This window comes from Lonchura striata, chromosome Z (genome assembly GCF_046129695.1).
Source record: "Lonchura striata isolate bLonStr1 chromosome Z, bLonStr1.mat, whole genome shotgun sequence".
Classification (NCBI taxonomy): domain Eukaryota; kingdom Metazoa; phylum Chordata; class Aves; order Passeriformes; family Estrildidae; genus Lonchura; species Lonchura striata.
The window spans coordinates 71,446,323-71,461,822 of NC_134642.1; the positions used below are offsets into that span (position 1 = coordinate 71,446,323).

General features: G+C 37.0%; 1 protein-coding gene across 1 annotated transcript in view; it reads right to left on the bottom strand.

The window, feature by feature from the left end:
- Window positions 1-15,410, bottom strand: part of SMC5 (structural maintenance of chromosomes 5) — a 38,975-nt gene extending 23,565 nt beyond the window's left edge. Inside the window, exons 1-9 of the mRNA XM_021548806.3 lie at window positions 15,224-15,410; window positions 13,841-13,982; window positions 12,872-12,924; window positions 10,628-10,790; window positions 9,306-9,440; window positions 8,559-8,699; window positions 4,422-4,583; window positions 1,528-1,599; window positions 479-734 (exon numbers count right to left, since the gene is read on the bottom strand). Of these exons, the coding sequence (XP_021404481.1) occupies window positions 479-734; window positions 1,528-1,599; window positions 4,422-4,583; window positions 8,559-8,699; window positions 9,306-9,440; window positions 10,628-10,790; window positions 12,872-12,924; window positions 13,841-13,982; window positions 15,224-15,324 (1,225 nt within the window). The 5' untranslated portion in view covers window positions 15,325-15,410. The remainder of the gene's footprint in view (window positions 1-478; window positions 735-1,527; window positions 1,600-4,421; window positions 4,584-8,558; window positions 8,700-9,305; window positions 9,441-10,627; window positions 10,791-12,871; window positions 12,925-13,840; window positions 13,983-15,223) is intronic.
- Between the last annotated feature and the right edge of the window lie 90 nt (window positions 15,411-15,500).

A 15,500-nucleotide genomic window follows, 5' to 3' on the forward strand; every position in this document is an offset into this window, starting at 1 on the left:
TGCAAATCCCAGACTAATGTAAAGGAACTCTGGAATTAAGGTTACTTGAAGTTCATCGAAGAAGGACAATTGCAGCATCAGCAGTTAATATATTACATATAATATATGAAGTAGCTAAAATATTGCTTCTTCAAAGCAAACTGCTTACTACAGACCTTCCTTTTTAACCAAAAATTCCCCCAAATATCCAAACTGCCAAAGGAGTCTCCTTATCATGAGATCAGAAATACTAATTCTTTGAAGGTTAGTTTTAAGGTCAATTGTTACTTTTGAATCTTCTTGTGTGATTTTTAAAATTGGTTGTTACTTTTAATAAAGCTGTTAACATGAAAGACGACTGCTATACATGTAAACCAACTACAAGGCCTGAAGTAAACACTTTGAATTATTTCACTACAGCAGGACAACAAAATTCTGTACAAGCAGATTCATTAAAACAGTAAAATAAATTGACAAAGAAAAACCTTAAGTAACTTACTTTTCGCTTCCCGCTCTAGGTTGTTTTTTTCTGCTCTTAGATCACTGATATCATTATCAGTATTTGCCCTCTCTTCTCGTAATTTTTTCAGCTCAGTATTAACATCATCAATTTGTGGCTGAAGATTCTCACAGACTGCGTTTGTATCCAGCTCATTCTGCCACTCCTCTATTATTTTTTGGGTTTGGTATAGTTTCTTCTGCCTGTTTGCTTCTTCATCTTTTTTCATTCTGAACGCTTGATTAATTTCTTCAATCTAAAAATGTTAAGTATTTCCAACATGAAATGCGTTTGGTATACAGAACTTACAACTAATACATAGGATACCTGTGCAACTGCTATAAAATGCTGACATAACCATGCACCCAAAACCCCAGGAATCTGTTACAGTTCCAACAGCACTATGACACACTTCCAATAGCACTATGGCAGTTGAAGAACATAAGCAAAAATAAAATCAAGCCTACATATCAATTTTTGAAGTTACTGCATTTTCACAAAAGCAGAACCTTAAAGGTTAATAAATTGCATAACAGTTGTTTAATACATCTGAAACTTAATCTATGATTAAGTAAAATCTAAAGCCCAAACAGAACCTGGAAGTTTTGACTTTGCATCCTTATGCATGTCATTTACTATACATTTCTTGACCAAGTGCTTAGATGCAACTGTTTCACATCCTTGCAAGGATGCTTCTTTTACAAGACACAAATCCTTAACAGCAATAACCCCAGCCTCTCACAGTACAGAGGCTGTAGCTTTTCATGGAAAGCCTATCACAAACAGCATGTGTGTATATGTCTCTGTCTATCAAAATATACACACACATTGTCTATTTTAGTAGGCAACATAATTTATGCAATATACACCTCTCTCTTAGTAACTCCTGTTTGACTGATAAGAGTTCTAAAGATATATTGTGTACTGGAGGGAGTGAAGAGTGCAAGCACTTGCAGCATCTTCATAGAAATATGACACTCTGCTAAGAGAAGAGCAGACAAAAAAACCAAAAACAAACACTAAGAAAAGTCAGACAGCAAGACTCTTACCAGTTTATCTTTCCTCTCCAATGCATCTTGTTTATCTTTGCATTTCTTGGAAATATTTCTGGTTTCAGCAGTCTGCATACAGCAAGGTATTTAAATTTACAGTCATAAATTCAGTTGTATTTGTAAAAAGTAAACAGATTTTAAATAACATCTTGTATATGCATAACTGTTTACTTCCTGACAAAGCCATACTTACCCATTTCTTATTCTTAACTGTATCTGTAGCATGTATAATTCCAGCAATATGTGAAGACTTACATAACAGCATACGTACTGTATTGTTCACAACCACTCAGCTATAAATCTGCAAATTTTGGCATGACATATAGAGGAAGTTCCTAATCTGAAATTAAAACACCTCCATTCTTGATTTCAATACAGATGTTATATTCAGATGCCCACAATTATAAAATGTTCTTGCCTCTTTCTCCAAACCAACTTTGCAAAGAAAGGTGATACTAAAGAGCAAGCAAGGCTTAAGCTCCTAGACACAGGATGGCCAAACCAGATTTTGTCCAAGTCATCCTACCTCTGAAATGCACTGTGCTAGAGCTAGATCCTACACAACTGAGCTTGGTAACTAGTCGGCTCATGTGTAGGCATCCATGTCTCTGCTCCTTCTCTATCCTCAGCTTCTATGAAGTGGAAGAACAAATACAGGTTGGAAGGAATTCCTTGACATCACCCAGTCCCATCCTTTCTCAGTGCATGCTTTATTAGGTCAAGTTGCCCAGGTACTCACACAGCTGAGCTCTGAACACAGGGGAAGTACACTACCCTTTCTCTGAAAACTGAATTCTTCCTGCTCTGATCCCTCAAGGCTGAAACATGGTGAAGAGAATACTGGAATACTGCAGAAAGATTGAAAGACTGCAAATAAATTCCAGTGCAGACAAGGAAACCAACACAGCACTCTCAGCAGAAGAAGCCTCTTCCTACAAAAAGTCATACTGAAAACACTAAGATGCATCAAAAATGGAGAAAATAAAACTATGCAGAATTTTCTCCCTACCACAACCTCAAAAGACCCCCAAAATTTTAAGACTCATACAGACAGCTTGCATAAAGTCAACAGAGAAGAAATACATCTCAGTCTTGCAGTTGACTGCTATGAAGTACTGATTCTGTGATGCTCTTTCCAAAGACTTCAGGAAGGCAGTCTGAAGAGTAAGCTCTCTCCAGGAAACTGATGTAAAATGCTCACAAAACATTTCTGAAGGTTCTCAAAATTAGGACACTACTAAGGAACTGGAATTCTGTTTCATTTATTATTGTATTTTCAGTTTTATGTTTATAGATAGACCTACCTACAGAACAGACAAACAACTAGAATTGTCTTTATGATTTTCATTGTACAACCAAAAAAGATGGCTTTACACTATTAAATATTGCTAAAAATTGCACTCTGTTCAAATGTTTTGGAGGAAGTGCCTATGCTGAGCAAGTTTCCTGCAAGTTAAAATTAAAGTGAACACCGTTTGTCCTAGGTTTCTCATAGAAACAAAGTAGAACCTTTAAGAAAAGGATTACTTTTATATAAATAAAGCCCAATACTTCCAAGAACAGTGGCACCAATGATTGAGTAGAAGTGTTACCACTTTCAAAAAACCACAGTAGCTTGATACATATGTGTAAAACCTAACAGGGTAAGACCAAGACTAAGCAGTGAAAACAAAGTTAAGCAATTCACAAGCATGAAGGCATTGTTGCATTATGAAAATTGACTTAAAGTTTCCAGATATTAACTTTTCTCTAAGAAAGTATACTTAACTTTAAACAACAAAAACTTTCAAAACGAAAAGCCCAACCAAAAGAAGGCAACTGCAGTAGGAGCTGCATTTTGGAGCAGTTAGGTATTTTGCTGCACAGCATAATGAACTCTTGCAATACTGTAGGACCCAAAACCTAAATACTTTTACCAAAGAATTTTCTTATGAGGTATTTGAGTACTTCCTAATGTTGGTGTAGTGTTTATCACAACAAAAACAACGGTGTGAAAAACAGTCTGCAGGAGTTTTTTATCTGTTTTTTCTGGTCTGGTTTGGGTTTGTTTTTTGTTTGGGGCAAGGGGGTGTGTTTTGGCTTTTTTTTTTTTTTTTTTTTTTAGGAAACGCATGACTAAAAAGTTTCAGACCCTCATGTTTCAAAGCAGCTGTCCTCTACAGGAGTCATATGCCTCCACATCAACTCCTCTAAGCAGGTCACTTACCTTCAAACAGAACTCACTGCAGCAAACAAACATTCTCATGTGATCATTTAACTTTGGTTATCCACTACAAATTTGTGCAGCTTATGCACACAATGACTTCTGCAGTCTGAATAGTAAATACTACTTAAAATCCTGCAGGAAATTACAGTACTCTTATTTTTCATATGGAAATAATATTTTTCCATAAACCCAAGAAGAGCAGCTGTTCAAAACACTTACATAAACTGTAACATATAGGCAGGTTTCCCATTAAATTCCCTTATGCATAATTCCCTTATCCAGTAAAGTTGTAATTTACCTTAAATAAACCACATTTTAAGAAAATAAGAGGAGCGAGCACCCCACAAACCTAAACCACAGAACAGATGAAAACAGTTATCTAATTCAATGGAAGTATATAAATATTAAATATTAACATTATATCCCAGCAGATTTTTAACGTACATTGAAGAGAAATGTTAAGATTTGCTTTTACAAAACCAAGAGCAGACCAAAGAATTGCTACTAAAGGTTTACTACGGAATATATTCCTTGAACAGACACAGAGAAGGCAATGAGAACCAAGGGCACAGGTGCTTCAGGAAAATTTCTGCTGAGACATCATTATGACACACTACAACTTTACAAAGCTGAACACAGAACACCTGAAATATTATCTATGTTAAACAAGACCTTTAATACCTACATTATCTTTGGTTTTCATATCCAAATTCTTTAAATTTTCTTCAGCTTCTTGGATTTTTTTTGTCCATGGTTGCTGCATTTTTTTCAGACACTTCAGTTCTTTCTTAACTTGGTTTCGGCACTGTTTCACTTCTTCATGCTGTTCACGAACATTTTCATATTCCTTGCAGGAGTTGAAAGTAAAACAATAAAAAACTGCTGTATTCTAATGCAGTGTTTTAAACTGTCCAAACATTTTATTTAATATGAGTTTTAGAAAAAAATCCCTTTCAGAAACTAGTATTAGAGCAACTATGTAACTAATACTGTTACTAGTTCCAATGACAGAGTTGTAGAGATCATACAGTCAGTCCCCAGTGAACAAGGATGCATTATTAATACTTCTTACAATCAAGTAGCAGAAGAAACAATGCATTTGTCTGCAATTATCTTGTCTCCAAGTTGATCTGGGATTATGGAAATAACTCCTTATCCTCTCTCTGTTCATAGTTTAAGACTACTTATGCAGGAGCCTTAAAGCTAAGGAGCAAATAACCACAGACAATTTTGGGAGAAAAAGGAAAGGAGCTGGACAGATCGTCAGAGGAAGTACCAGACACAACGACTGCTGAAGTAAACCAAGGGGACAGAGTGGAACATACTTTTGGGAAACAAAAACTCCACAACACACCACAAACACCAAAGCCATTGTCATCTAGGAAGTTTAACTCAAGATACATTTATGAGAGAAAAGAGATGGTAAGCAGTACGGTGACCAAGAGCCTCTACTTGAAGAAGATGGGAAATTTGTAGAGAAAGTAGTTTAAGCTAAAGGAGTAATTATTAGTGATTTTTTTTTTGGTGTGTGTTATACTCTCTGGAGAGAAAAAAAAATTAAAAGAAAGGAACAAAAAGAAGGAGAACCTCTCCCCAGCCCCCCAAACTAAGAAACATAAGAGAACAATACATTTGATGACTTTGAAGGGTTCATGAGAAAAAAATAAGATGTTCAGAGGTCCAGAGAGAGGAGTAGATTCATGTATGGAGGGGGACAGAGGAAGGGAAGGTTGGTTGACTTTGTCACTAAAGAAAGCCCCTAATTCAGAACATATACCTAGTTTATTCCAAGCCCTGGAGGTTATTATTACAATAGTAACAACAGCAGCAATAATAATAACGCTACATAAATACCATCTGGAAGCTACTTTTAACAGGTGAATTGGCTTTATCTCCTACCATTTTTTCATAGTTACTTAGCTAATCTGATGAATCACAGATAAATCAACCTAGGCTACAAAATCCAAGATCTTTCTTCACAGTATCTTTCTCATAAAATCAAAAAGTATTTGAAGAAAGCTGCTGTAATTCTGCGAAGTACAGTCAGTAGCCACTGCTACAAAGTTAGACAGGTAAAGACATTATATTTTCACTTATCTGAAAGATTAAGCTTAAAATTTAGCTCTGCTCGAAATAGGGCATTTTATTTCAAGGTTAAAGCAAATGCATGCACATACAATTACATTTCAGATTCCACAGATACAAAGTACAGGCAAGTTCCACAGAACTGTCATGACATGATTTTTTCACAGCAAATTCTTTTAATACTTTAAGAAAATCTGACTAAAGCAAATTACAGAGATCTTGTGTATCTGTATTCAAGTAACCTTGATGCTTGTAATTATGCACTCCACTAAAGAACTGCATAACTTCCAAAGCATTTCAGCTTTTTCAAGAGATATTTACATCTTAAAACAATGTTTTTCTTAATTGTCAATGTGAGAAGAGGAAAAGAAGAATGGACATAGCTTGACCAAAACACATTTTCAAAACCAAATTACATGAGTCCAGGAACTATGGAGATCTACAGAACTTAAAGTATATTTTCAAAAACTGATTAGACAAAAGACATATGTGAAAATAGTGTGTAATTCTCCACATATAGAAAGAGTTGTCACTATCTAGAAAAAAACTGCTTGACAAAAAAATGCTCCCAAGGTGAAAAGCAGTAGTCTTCAGAATTAAAATGCACTTCAACAGTGATCAAAACATGAACAAGGTCATCACTAGACTTCCTCTTTTCCTCTATGATTAAAAAACAGTCTAATGTCATATTTGAGTTATAGTATTTCCAGGTTGTCTGTTTCTCTATTTCACAACATCACGCAGTGTTTATACATCTGCCTTGTAGCTGACTTGAAAGAAAGCTCAGTGTAGCTACTCTGCTTTGTTACAAAGGCAAGTTCAAGAGGTAGCTGCTCTTAGTCTTCAAGTTGAAATCTGCATTTTGGGGAGGATGGAGCAAATGAAATATCCACAGAAGGAAGAATAAACTCCCCTACTATTCTCAACTTTGGTAAACCCCATTTTGAAACACAACAACACCCGTTTATTCTGAGAATTAAACAGTGCTACGTGAAACAACAAAAAAACTCATGCTCTTGTAGAACAACACAATTCTGCTTTTAGAAAGAGCTTGGTATTTTGCAGTGTAAGATAATATCAAAAATTCTGTCACAGTTTGACAAATCACAAAACAGCAACAGAATATGAATTTTTACTATAGCACATAATTCAGATATCCTCTACCTAGTAAAACAATTATGTTGATGTCCTTCGATTTCAAATGTAAATTAAGCACAAGAAAGATCTCCTGTTAGAGATCTCTTGTTAAAATTTTTTAGAATTTCCCTATAGTCACTGCTCTCAGTATCTCTAAAGTGCATATTTACCTCCAGCTCTCTTCTCGTTTCCCTGAATCTAATATACACTAGTGATTCTGTAAGGTCGATCAGAACTCCACCAAGGTGACAAACCACACTGTTGTTTCTATGGAGTCAGTGGCCAAAAAGTTACAGTTAACTAAGCGCAATCACTAAAAGCCTTTAACATACTGAGCAATATAAACTGTCTAGAAGACAGCAATGGAAGTAAGGTGTGACAAAGTCTGACTAAACTTGTTTAAGTATCATGTAACAGCAATGTTCTCTAATTTATGGAAGGCAACTTAACTCACAGCAGATAAAATCATTAGCTTAGTCTTCCCCTGCCAGTGTCCAGCAAGCCTTTAGAGCTCTGTATAAGCAAATATTTTACAGCAGAGAACCATCAACATCAGTCTACATTTATTATGCAACACCAGGCTAACACGTGCAGTAAGAAAAAATCCCACCATTCAGCAAGTACTGACATCACAGAAGGTATACCCTACTTCCTTAACATCTACCACCATCCATCTATTTAAATTGCTACTCCTAAATCCCTCTGCTGTTAGCAAAAAGATTTGAAGAAAGTGATGGGATTTCCAGTTGCTCAAGATGCAAAGGCCATGACGTTATTTACATAGGCATGTGAGGCTTTGTTATATGCAAAATTGCAAAAGTAAGTTTTCTGCATGCTTCATGAGTAGTAAATCAAGTTTTCTGGAAGTTCTATATCTGTACTTCATTAACTCTATATTTATATATAATATAATTAACACTAAGCTTACCCACAAGGCAAACAATATATCATTTCAGTAAACTGAAATCTCCATCAGTTTTAACTGTTTAGAATAATTTAATATGACTGATCATTCAACACTCAACTAAGGTAGTATTAATGTGCTCCTCAGAAAGACTTTGATTTGTGTAAATGACCTGCTCTTTACTCTAGGTTCTTACAAATGTGTTTTAATATTTTTCTGTCCAAATGCTAATGTTTTTGAGATTGGCAACTTAAATTCACTGACACGTCTGCCACACACACTCACTAAACTTAAACCAATAAATTAAGAGGAATGTAACCTCTAAAAAAATCTAACAAAAAAAAAAAAAAATGTTACAGCTGAAGAAGCAAAAGCAGAACTGACTAGTGCTTAAACCAGTTGCCTCTGCACAGAATAAAAGGAGTACTGCTCTTGGCCTGCACTGCTGGCTTTCCTAACTGTGCAGGAACTACCTGAACTACTTCTGAAGCAACCTATCTAACTAGGTATGTAAGCAAACACCACCGTTAGACCAAGAACAGAACTTCAAGAACTGGCCTGCTTGCACTAAGCAATTGTAATGATATTCAAATTACTCCAGTCACTTTTCTTCTAAAACAACTTTTGGTCTACTTCTAATTTCAGAGTCTTACAGAACACAGGTTAAGTGAGAAAAACATTTGAAATTAAACTTACCACCCATGGCCTTTTCTTCTTAAGCATCTCTATTAAGTCTACATGGCGCTTGCATTCATGGTATCTTTCAACATCTTGCTTGTACCGTTCAACCCGCTGTTTCATTTTCTCTAATGAGGTGGTTTTTTCTCTGCACAAGTTCTGTAATACATATTTTCAGGTTTTACAGTATCTAAACAGTTCCCAGAAAATAGTCTACATCTCACCTGTACATTAAAGCAGAAACTTAACATCAGAGGAGACATTTTAGTACAGCAGTAACTAGAGGGGAACCATCCAAAATGACAGGAACAGGAGAACAAAGGATTAAAAGAATGGCCTGTATGGCTAAGCACAAACATCGTTCCTCGAACACTGGTCCTCCCTTTTTGTCTGTCTCTTGATTTTTCGAGGAAGCGAGCAACACTAAAGCAAAGGACCATGCTTGTTCAAAAGCGCATGACTTATAGAAGACATAAAAGACAAAAATTTCCTGTCTAGGAAAGCTGTTGCCAGTCAAAAATCCCAGAGAAGAAAGGAGTACTTGACAACAGGCATCCCTTGTCTGTTGGGTCTGGACCATTCGCACCCATCTTTGTACTTACAAGCATGCGAGTGAATGAGTTCTGAGAGAAGATGAGCATTATTTGCTAAAATCAACTTACCACAGACTTTGTAAATAAGTACCACTATCTAATTCTGTTACATGTCAGGGTAAAATTTATTTCATTTTTCCTACATTCACTGCTGTCTGAAGAACATATTTACCTCTAGTTCTCTTTCCTTTTCTCTGAAATTTTTCAGTTCACAATGAAACTGGTACATTTCTGGAGAACCAATGGATTTTTCAGTGGCTTCGAGCAACTCAGTCTTACTCAGTTTTGTAAATTCTCCAACTTTGTCCTAGGAAATTTTTAGAAAGTTATAAAAAACATAGGATTAGCTAGAACAGTGTGATGCAGTAATACTGGATTTATACGCTGAAACATATTTGTCATGAACATGACCTGACTTAAGAGTTCTAGACTAAATAGCTCTGTCATAGTTAATGACCATCTCATGGAGTAGCCACCAAATCTTCCAGAGCATTTGTTCTCAGGCTGCTGAAGAAGCCTTGCAGTATAAATCGTTTGCAGTATAAATACTATGACTAACTCAAAAGTTAAGCCATGTAGAAGTTATTATTAAAGCCGGCAGCTGAGGCTATTTGGAAGTATTTCTGTTAAAGACAAAAGAGCTCAAAACTGAGACTGAAGCAAGAAGCATGCTTGCTGTTGATATACTGGGAGAGAACAAATAAACCAGAACTATCAACACTATAATATTAACTGAACTACATTTACGTACTAAATGAGAAAAAGCTCTTTTAAACACAAGAATTTTATCAGCGTATGCTGGAAGTTCCAAACAAATACTGTATTTAAGTAAAAATGAACATACACCACCTGGCATATTTTTATTTCTGCAGTATTAGTTTTCTAAACTTTAATGCTCTTCTGCATGTCTTCTTGAATTCAGTAATAACCCCATGGCTAGGCTCTGAAAAGGTTTCCATTTAGTATCATTTGCTGATGATCCACATGAACTGAGAAGCAACCTGTTACAACTTTAACCTGCAGTATGAGGCAACTCTACTCTCTACACAGAAATTCTGACCTGCACAAACATGCATTCAAATACAGACACTACGAGTAGTATGTTTTAATCTCTCTCCTTTAGAACTTATTTTCCATTAGGATGATTTTACTCTTAGGTAACTCAATCGTATACATCTTTCAGCCCTATGCTCAAGAAACTGCTGACATTACCAGAAAGGTTCTATTAGCAAGTGCTGCTACTTGAACATGAAGACATGGAACATCAGCATCTTTCCTTTCAGAATCAACAGGTACAAACTGTCATATTAGTGAGCTTTAAAGGTCATACAGCTCTTTTCTTTCAGCATCACACCAGCATGGCTGCCTCCCCGTCTTGTTCTTTGTGCTGTCCCACTGAATTACGTAAAGTGCTGCTAAAGCTAACCAGCAACAAAATCTTCTCAAAGCACAACACTCCATTTGCACCCACTGTCTTTCAAAATTAATTCATACCTGAGGAAGAAACTGGCACAAATTGTCCACCTGGATGTTTAAGGCTGCAATCTGCTCTTCGACCATTTTCAGGGTTGCTGGTTTTCCGTTGATAAACCACACTGATGTGTTGTTAACCACATGAATCTCACGTGTAATAAGAATATTGTCTGGTGACTTAAACCTGATTAATAGAAAGAAGTGAACACCTGAAAAATGTTACACTTTCAAAGGTTATCCAGTGTCAAAGTATTGTTAGAATTTATAGATAGCTAAATATTTAATGTAAATTAATTGAACAGTAGCATCAGATTCTCATTTTCATGAGTCAGAAAAAATCCAGCTCTTCGGTGATAAACTAAACTCACATAAGAATATCTTAAAATCTTAACTCAGAAGTTACTTATATAAATGAGATGCTCGTGCTGAATATATGAAATACTTAAAAGTTGTTACAAATACGAACAGTTTCTATAAAAGCATAATCTGTGTGACATTTAGGAAGTTTGAAAATTGGTGTGAAGGAGGTACAATACATCTTTAAGTATTAGTATACAGAAATACATCAGTAAGCTGTGTATATATATTCAATTCAAGAAAAAAATAGCATACAACACAAAAAATACTCATTTATTTTCATTTTGTGCTTTTAAAAACCACAGAAGATACGTTAGTTTTAATTTAGTTTTCCAGTTCCATACCTATTTTCAAAAATTTAGTCTGATTAAGATGCAGCAATAACAACTAAGTCAAACTCTTAGAATTTTACTTTACCATTTTGATTTTAAAATTGTCTAATGCCTGTTAAGCACATTGTTAATGATGGAGAATATAGACTTGCAAAGTGGCCATGTACCTCAGGATATTTAAGAATGGAGTTCAATGCAGAAGTGAGTACACATCTGCTGCTGCTGTTTGGACTAAGCGCCATAGGGATATGATCCTATTTCTTGATGACTGAACTATTACTTCCTGTGTCATCTCATTTTAATTTATGAGACTTCCTTCCAAATACTACAAAGCCATGCTCCTTTCTTTCATTAAAATAACATAACTGTACTATCATAACTTGGGTTTAGCTACACTTAAGCGCTATATTCAACAGAGGCAATACATGCCTACAGAACTTCAATTTTTAGTTCCTGTCAAAAAAGCAATCTTCTGCATCACTGGCCTTCCATCCTAGATGTTGTATTTAAATATTTTCTACCAATCAGACAAAAGACTCAACTACACTCCAACCATAACATTTTATGTCTAATGATCTATGAAATGCTAAATCTTCACACATGGCAAGATTCTTTCCAGAATTTCAAGTAACACTGCAATACATTTATGTTAAAACAACCACAGCAACTACCTGAAAGACATCCTATCCCCTGAACATATTGTCTGCACAATCTCTAAAGAAGGTCTTACTTGATCAATCCTACAATAACGAAGACTGACAAAAATTTTTCCAAGGCCTTGCTGCAATATTTTTTTTCCCTCAATAAAATTTTCTTTTCAGAGAATCTGATCAGGGTGGCCAATTGCTATACAAATTAACACAGGCTAAGAATCACCTGACTAGCTCTATTTTCTCTTTCATTAAGGCCAACAGACCAGGCTAAGGCCATAGCATCCACAAAAGGATGCATGTAGTATTGCCCTATGCAAAAGCTACTAATGGAATTTTAAGTCCAAAAGATTTCCAGGTGCTCTGCTTTACAACAGCTTATCTACAAGACCGCATTACGTCAAATTAGTCAGATCTTTTATTTTACTTCTTTTCTATCCGTATGTGATGTTTTGAGAATGTAGGCAAGCTCCTCCTTCCAACAGTATCAGTATAAGTAAGTGAAGGCAGATTGATCCATTTTAAAACTTAAAAGACTTCTGTAATTTTTACTTCAATGAAAAGAATTCCCGCCACCACGTAGTGACGGCAGTAGTGACTAAATCATCAGAACCTTAAATGTAATCAAAAGCTAAACACACCATATAGAATTATCTTTTTCTATGCATTTTTTTGTACATCAAGACAAGGTGAAACTTTATTTTCACTTTTCTTCAGAAAGCAAGATCAACAGTAGCCATCACTGCTTATTTCTTGTGTGATAATTATATAACTTTACATTCTGAAGACTGCAGGAATTAAAAAAGGACAAACTAAGCTTAAAGACCGACCTCTGCACAACAAATTTTTTTCTCACAAGTTTGTGAATGGCTGTGGGGGGAAATGATCCAATTAAAAGCGCATGAGGAAACAGTTTTACTACTTACAGTTCAATTTCCACTATGCCTTTCAGGCACCCCTGCTTCACAAACAGACTGACCTACAAAATTAATTTACAAGTTGTTATTGCAAAATAAAATTTACTGTCTTACAAGAATACACATTTGTATAATGGAGCTACTTAACAAGGTATTTTATTGAAAACTTACAATTAAAAGCAAAATAAAGCACTAACTAAAAATAAAGGAAGACACTATCCTCCACAAGTTAACAATTTCTGATTAACTTCAGCCTCCAAAACTGAATAAATTATAATCAGCAGATCCACAGATAGGAAGAAGCTCTTGTGAATTCGGGGAACAAGGACAAGACTCTGCCAAGTACCTATACTAGAACTGCCGTTCTTATAGTATGAAAATACATCATGAGAAGCAAAGAGAAATGCCAAAACACAATACTGCCATGCAATCAATTCCCATATTCACATTTGCTTATGACTGAGCAGCTACAAGAGAGTATGTGTAACCATTTAGGCACCCAGATTCATTGCTCCAAATCTACTCAGAGAAATTGCATCCAACAAGACTACCCAAGAAAGCAAGTGCAAAAGTTTGAAAATTTCAAGATATAAAACTTCCTTCTACAGTGTCAATGCATATCTTGGCAGTAAAAAGTGAAAATCCAAATTCTATTTCCAAGATCAGTGCCACTATGCCTTTTTTTTATGGCATTTTTCTACTCCACTGTGGATGCTTAGCCATCTTCAAATAAAACCTCTAGTCGACTCAGACTGCACTACAATTTAGGTAGCATTTCAAAATTTAGACAAGACAGCAAGTAGTTAATTAAAATAACCCTCCTTTGTCTCTGGACCAGGTTACTCTTCAAGTCAGATGCCTTACTTTTTATAAAAGTAAAGCAAATCAAGGAAGAGAGCCCTTCCCCCTATCCTCTGCTTGACAGCACTCTGAATGAAATTCAGATTAACTATGAAAATCAGAAAAGCTCATAATTACCTTATCAGCTCGCCCTAGGAAAGAAGGTTTTCCAGCCAGTCCCAGGCAGATAGCACAAACAATGCTTGACTTGCCTGTGCCATTACCACCTACAATCAGGTTCAGGTTGGGCCCTGGATGTACTTCACAGAGATTGTATGTTCTGAAAAGCACAGCAAGTTTTTGAATTTTAAAACATTACATTACCTTGAAAAAGAAAAATGAACTAGCTTAGAAACATTTCATTATTTTATTAAGGAGATACAATTCCTCATTTAGACTCAATTGCGAAATACCCTTTTGTAAGAAAGTCTCAAGAGTGAAAACTAACATTTCAGTGAAACACCATGAAATACATTCCCATCAGCCAGAGTACTCACTTTCTTTAAAATCAGTGACTATGAAGAATAAAATCCAGCAATATGATGATAACTTTATAAATGAACTTACTATGGTATGATACTAGGGTATCATTTTATTTCATGCATCAAAAAAAGAAAGCTGATCATGCAGTAGCTTTCTAGAGTTACCGCATCAGCTCATCCCTAGTGCTCGTTTTTTTCTAACTGCATTAGACATCTTTCATCATGTGCATCCAGAATGCCTACGGCAACAGTAACTATGGGAAGAGACCAAACCTACCCATGCAAATTCGTATAAAATTAACACCCTAAATTTATAAAGAATAATTTGATGTTCTTATTCCTGCACTGTGCCAAACACAGAGAGCTGAAACGTTCCCACCAAAGGAGGAGTACAAAGCAGTTAATGGGAACACAATATTATAAACCATGTACTTGTGGAAGAGAAGGTATATGAACCCTTAATGAGGATTTAACTCTCTCTGAGGATTCAATTAACATCTAACACGTGACTCATTCACTACAATACTGTAGATTTTCAAGGCTCGAATGGAGCCGTAAGAAAATGGTCCGGTAACTTCTACTGGTCCAAATACGTCCAAAAATAATGGTATTCGCAGTATAGAGCAGCTAAAAAAAACATGTGCCAGGACCACAAACACTTCATCCTAACGGGTCTCAAGGCCTATCCCCACTGTTCCACGAGCACCTTCTGAAGTCTGCCTTTCTCCGCTGCCTGGCAGCCACGCACCCCAGAGACAAAGAGCACGCGGAGGCTGCACGGCCGACAGCCGCCACCACCTCTGGGGAAGGCCGGCCGGCACCAGGTAAACGACACTGCGCTGACAGCCCCTGGGGCTCGTAACCCAGACTGCAGGCCTTCCAGCAAGACCCCATCTCCCAAGGAACGCCGCTTCCTGCGCTCCCTCCTCCAGCCCTCGGTACCCGCCATCCCGCTCCGCTGCTTCCGCCCCTCTACGGCGGAGCGGAAGGAGCAGGCCGCGGCCGCTGAAAGCGGGAGAAATGCCTCCCGCTCACTCACAGAAAGTTCTTCATGAAGATCCTGACGATGGAACCCAGTACGAAGGTGGGCTTGGACCCGCCACGCTTCACAACCTTGCCCTTTTCCCGCGCAGTCGCCATGCTCCCCCCCGGCCACCCTCGCTCCCCGCGGGGCCGAGCCCGCGCCGAGCGCTCGGCCGGCTGCCCGAAGGCGGAACTGAGCCGTCCTAAAGCCGCTCCTCATTGGCCGGGGCGCGCCGCGCCGGCGCCCATTGGCTGCGGGGCGGGCGGGCCGGGCGCTGTTGCCGGGCCGCGGC